This window comes from Egretta garzetta, unplaced genomic scaffold (genome assembly GCF_000687185.1).
Source record: "Egretta garzetta isolate BGI_Z169 unplaced genomic scaffold, ASM68718v1 scaffold36, whole genome shotgun sequence".
NCBI classification, from domain to species: Eukaryota; Metazoa; Chordata; class Aves; order Pelecaniformes; family Ardeidae; genus Egretta; species Egretta garzetta.
In genome coordinates, this window is record NW_009259975.1 from 963,768 (window position 1) to 969,308 (window position 5,541).

A 5,541-nucleotide genomic window follows, 5' to 3' on the forward strand; every position below is an offset into this window, starting at 1 on the left:
AGAGGGAATAGGGACTTCTGGCATCGTTGCCTGGACAGACCAGGTTAGGTCACCTGCAAACCCTTTCTTTCTCTTCCCTCATCACTTCAGGACACTCCTGGCCTTTTCTACAGGACTGTCCAGAAGGGCACAGAGGCACTGAGCAGTTGTTGAAGGAGAGGAAGATGGTGACGGAGCATGGTTCTTCCTCTGCCCTTGGTTTGTCTGTTGGTATCATGGCAGGTGTTTCCAGTACCTGTGCTGAGACCAGTTACTGCTGATAATCCAGATATTAAAGTTTTCATCAAGAAAGCAAACACAAGGAAGGAAAAGATTATTTTTAATAGTTTATATGAATTTGACTTGACTTTCAGAAGAAAAGGCATTTCTTTAGCGCACGTGCTTTCTTTCTACTGAATTGCAATCTGCTACCAAAAGCCAGAGTTGAGCCTCCAACGTGGAGCACACACAGATAGAAAGCACCAGGCAACTTAAATGTTGCCTCTGGTTCACCCTATAATTTGCAGCGTTGTGGTGAAACTCCACCTCGTTCCAGTCCCATGTAGTTGCAATGCACACTCCACTAAGGGTCAGCGACCGTCGCTGTGAGCACATCTTTTCTCTGCTAACTCTAAAATCACTGGAGAGTTTCAGCACAGAACATAGCTAGAGAAAGAGTAGCTTACTCTCCAACCATGGGTGCTTGAAAAAGCTTTGAGTCTGCTATTAATCTGAGTTCTTACATCACCTGTGCTTTAGATTTACGTAGAGCGGTAATAAGACTTTTCTTCCCCATATAGAAGTTTCTGATCCACCTGTAGCAATTTCAGAGTGACGAACTTTACTTCTCCCTTATTTCAGCCTAACCCTTAGAATCAATTTTATTGTTTATTTTGCATATATATATATATATGCTCGTATTTAAGGTACTTATCCAAACAAAATGATTGCTGATAAGAGATAAATTATCAGTGAATTCTGAAATATTGCTATCTTAAAGCTCTCCTGTATATTTTAATTCCAGAATGTGGAGAAGTCTGGGGAAGATGTTGACAAGAAGTTGAAAATTGCCAAATAAAACTATGTATGAGAAGATACAGCAGTAGTAATTCCCTTCAGTACACCTGCAAGAGCCCTGGAATGCAGAGGGTAAAAAAAGGATTGGGGTATATTTTATGTTAGTAAAAGAAGGATTGGGGTATATTTTATGTTAGGATCTCGCTTGGTCTTCCAAAAAATTATTATTGTCCCAGGTCTGTGTTCCACCCTTAAAATGTTTTTGGCTCAGGGGTTTTTTTTGTTACGTGTTTGCTGTTTTGCATTTTTATCCATCTTCATTAAGGGTGAAACTTTTAGACAGCTCTATACAGATGATAGTGAGCAGATGCTGATGTTCTGGAGAAGGCAGTGACCACAGCCAAAGCCATCACCATGTTTGCACAAGCCTCTGCCTCTAAGAGTGGGGATTCCATACCTTTTAAACCTCCTACATGACTTTTGACTCCACAGCTGGCATAATTTCCCATCTTGATTATAGGTTTAGAAAAAAAATTGTTTTAGAAATAGAAACTGCAGCCTGATCACAGATGCTCAGCAGGAGGTGCATGAAGTAAAGTTTCAAGATTAGGAAAGGATGAAGGAAACCCACAGCCCCTTTTCCTAGCTGTCTAAGCTTCACCAAATGCCCAGAGAGGCATGGCAGTCAGCTATTCCCTGCAGAGTCCTGCTTTCCCGCTGCATGCTGTGAGATGCAGCCAGCCTGGCCCTGCCCCACCCCTTCCAAGGGAGCAGGAACAACTCAAGGTCCTGCCTCACCTCTCCCAATTTGCCATTTAGAGGGACTCCTGGTGGAAATTTCAAGGTCTGTGTGCGAATTAAGGGATATCCTGAACATAGATCGGTGCATTCCCAGCCCCTGCTTGATGGAATATATTAGGGATAAGCTCTGAGGGACGTGATTTCTGCAGACACCATCTCTCCATCCCTGGCTGCAGCTGGAGCCGGGGGAGAGCCGAGGTCCGGCAGTGCTGCGGGGAATTCTTGACTTCTCACATGGTGTGGGGCAGCTTGAATAAACTAAGGACAGTAAATCGGGGTGCCTCTTTCTGCTTTGGTAGCCAGCTTCTGACTTTCCTCCAAGTTGCAGGTGTCAAAGAACAGGGGCACAGCCACCCAGCGAGAAGTGTTTTGGATGCACAGTTGTGAAGCTGAGGCACTAAAGAGCTGATGGACCAGGCAAGGCATCTAAACTGACAATTCCTGTTTTATTCAGCATCTGCTATTCTGTAAAAGCATGTGGGATTCAATAAGGCAGAGAGGATCATTGCTTGAGGCCTGGGAGCGCAGGGGGAATGAGGAAAGGCAACTCAGAAAAGTGTGTTAAAAATAAGCATTCACTCACTGCAGAACTTATTTTTTGCTCTTCTTTTAATTTATCTGCCTCTCAGTGTTTAGACAGAAGTCATGTGAGCTTCTGAGCTGCAGGGACAGAGGCAGAGGAGAACGTGTGCATCAGTGCAGAGTGCTGCTGGAGCCCTGGCAGAGCGAGAGGGAGGCAGAGGGAGCCTGAGAGGGAAAAGGGGAAGCGGTGGGAGCTGGAACAGCAGCAACTGCTGCTACCACCTCACAGCTCATGCCTGGGGACCGGCTCTGCTGCCAGCACGCCTCTCCGAAGGCGCAGGTGCCTCAGGTTCAAAAGTCCTAGAAGGTCTGTTGTACTTCCAGGAGCCAAGCGGAGCCGCTTTGGTTTTTTTCTTTTCCTGCAAAGAACATCTGTTTGAGGACTCCACTCCTTTTCCCGGACTGAAAGAGGTATTTTGTGTCATTAAACATGTCTTTTCTTTGAAAGCAGGTATGGGATTTGGAAAAAAAATAACTCAGCGCAGGATATGGAAGCAGATGTGCAGAGGGGTGGTGGGTTTCTCTCTTCCCCCCCTTTATAGTAGAGCTTAAGGCAGTAAGGAGCCCCTGTCATTAGGATACAGTTTGACTTAAAATATGGAGGATGGGAGAGACAGGGTTAAAGTGTGGGGGTGGATCTGAGCTGTTTCCCATCTGATTTGTTTCTTTGTGCAATCTCTGAAAGTGGAGGAAAACTTTCCTTGTGCACCTGGAGGAGCAGCACTTACCCATTACACAGCGAGATGTAAAACTTGTAATTATTTAATATGAATGTTGTTTGCTTAAATCTCTGCTTGGTGAATTACAGTTCCCATCACAGCAGAGCTCCCCTTAACACGTACAAATCTGGGAGGTCTTAAAGTCCCGTGGCTGTGATAGCACTTCTGTTTCTTTCCCTCTTTTCCCTCTTTCCAGGGCACTCGCCTCCTGCTGTCTGCACTATCCTCCCAATCTCCCTCCTGCCCGTGGGTCCTGTGCCCCTATGGATGCCCCCGTACAGATTTTCCGGGAGGAGCCGGACTCCACCTGCTCCCCAGGGCCCTGTCGTCCCCCCAGCACCAGCAGCAGTTGGCTCCTGGGCTGGGCGGACTACGACAGCAACGCCACCGGGGCCTTTGGGGACACCCAGCACAACCACACCAGTATCTCCCCCGCCATCCCCATCATCATCACTGCTGTCTACTCGGTGGTCTTCGTTGTCGGCTTGGTGGGAAACTCTCTGGTCATGTTTGTCATCATAAGGTAAGCGGCTTTGGAGTACCTGTTGGAAGAGGTGCAAATGGCCATCCCTAAATTTGGCAGTGAAGGGAGGGGTGCGGTTTAGGGAAGCTCTCTGGGGGTGCTTACATGAGGAGCTGGAAGAAAGTAACGTGAATGACCCAAACCTTTTTAGTCCCCGTTTTTGCCTGGGTGTGCAGTTAGAGACAGGAGGGAGAAGCTGTTTAAAAGTGATAAATCCCGCAGCCTGCAGGAAAGGCGCTTTGTGCCCCGGAGCTGCGTTCATCGGGTGCCCTCTAGGGATGAGAGGCTGCTCACATCCAAGGGAAAGCTCAACTGGAAGAAAGAAACTTCTGCAAGGCAGATTTTTTTTCCCCTGTTGAGGAGTCCCCGAGGGATGGCTTATGCATCTACTCATGTGGACGCTTACACATTGCCCCCCGTCACCCAGCGGCTTGTTCAGCAAGGTGGGGAAAAAAGGAAATGATAAAGATACATGGGAATGCTTAATGTAAAGCAAGGGATGTTGTTTCTCTCTCTCATGGTGTTTAACTCCAGATGTTGGTGTTGGATTGAAGAAAGCAAATCAGATGCTGAAAAACCTTTCCTATTGTTTTTCAGGAAACAGGAGAAAGTTGTGTATTGGTGTTAGTTTTTCATATTAAACCTCTTAGTGAAATGCACCAATACTTACGCTTACACTTACACTTGTGAGGAAACAGGAGAAAGTTGTGTATGCACCAATACTTACGCTTACACTTACACTTGTATATCGGTGTGTATTTTAGCTTGCACTATGGTATTTTAGCTTGTGCTATGACTTCTCTCTTTGTCCTTTTCATTTGCAATTTATAAAAATGTTTGGACAGTGCAGATCAGCAGGGCCATAGGGGGACTGAAATGTAACTTTTTGGACTCTTGCTTTGCAGTCCATTTGAATCCTGCAAAAAATTCTGAAAAAAAAATAAAAATAATGTGGAGTATTCATTGCTCAGATGAAATGAGCTGGTACACAGAAAGAAAAATGGAGGTATTGGAAGGGATATTGTTAGTAAAGCATCCATGATGAGGGTCAAGCAATTGCAGGATGGTGAAATAACTGTCAGACTTGATACAGGGGAAAGTCAACTAGAAGCAGTGAAGTTGTTGATGAGGTACTTTACAAAAGATGAGTTATAACCAGGTGAATACTCATGAATAATGGAAATAAAATCCCCTTTAATAGCCAGTGCAATAAATTAAGATGCCTGTGGTCAATGTGGAGAAACTGGTTTGCTCCAGCTTTGTAATGCTGTAATTTTTATGCCCCTGCATGCCCTTTTGCCCTTCATTCAGAGTAGAGATTTAATTCCTTTTTGTATTTCTCTTGCAAGAAGAGTGACTCCATGCTTGACACACACAGAGCTGCAAAGGCAGAGATTTTCTAAGCCATCAGTCACTAACAATGATAGCTGATTAATGGGCCTGGGCAGTGGAAATAAATTCACACTTAGCCAGAGCCCTAGAAGTTAGCATGTATGGATTATACTGGTGCATATGGATTTCCTTTTTTCTCTCTCCTTCTGTTACCCTCCTAAGATTATTTTTGTGAGGGTCTAGCTAGCTATGACTCGCTCTCCTACCAGTTCCTACATTAGCCTTTTGCTTTGGTTTCATCTTAGTCCATCTCTTGATTACATGATCAAAAAAATAAGTAAGTATGACAACACCTGTTGGATTTTTCTCTTTTTTTTTTTTTTTTTTTTTTCAGTATCCCCCTCTCCTAGGTTTTCTCTGTGGCAAATACTTTAAATACTGCTAGAATCATTAGCTGAAGTGCATGTATACACAAACCTACAGTTTCAAACATTTCTTCTGATTTTGAAATATTCGAAATGTTCATGCAGGAGGTGTATTTTCATCATTTTTGTCCTATCCTCTCATCTCACTCCATCTTTCCGTCAC

The 5,541-nt window shown here is 44.6% G+C and overlaps 1 protein-coding gene across 2 annotated transcripts in view; it reads left to right on the top strand.

Moving 5' to 3' along the window:
- The first annotated feature begins 3,361 nt into the window (after positions 1–3,361).
- OPRK1 (opioid receptor kappa 1) overlaps positions 3,362–5,541 on the top strand; it is a 19,313-nt gene continuing 17,133 nt past the window's right edge. The window contains exon 1 of one of the 2 annotated variants that reach the window (XM_009640352.2): positions 3,362–3,621. In XM_009640352.2, the coding sequence (XP_009638647.1) occupies positions 3,362–3,621 (260 nt within the window). The remainder of the gene's footprint in view (positions 3,622–5,541) is intronic. The other variant, XM_035895866.1, reaches the window with a different exon arrangement.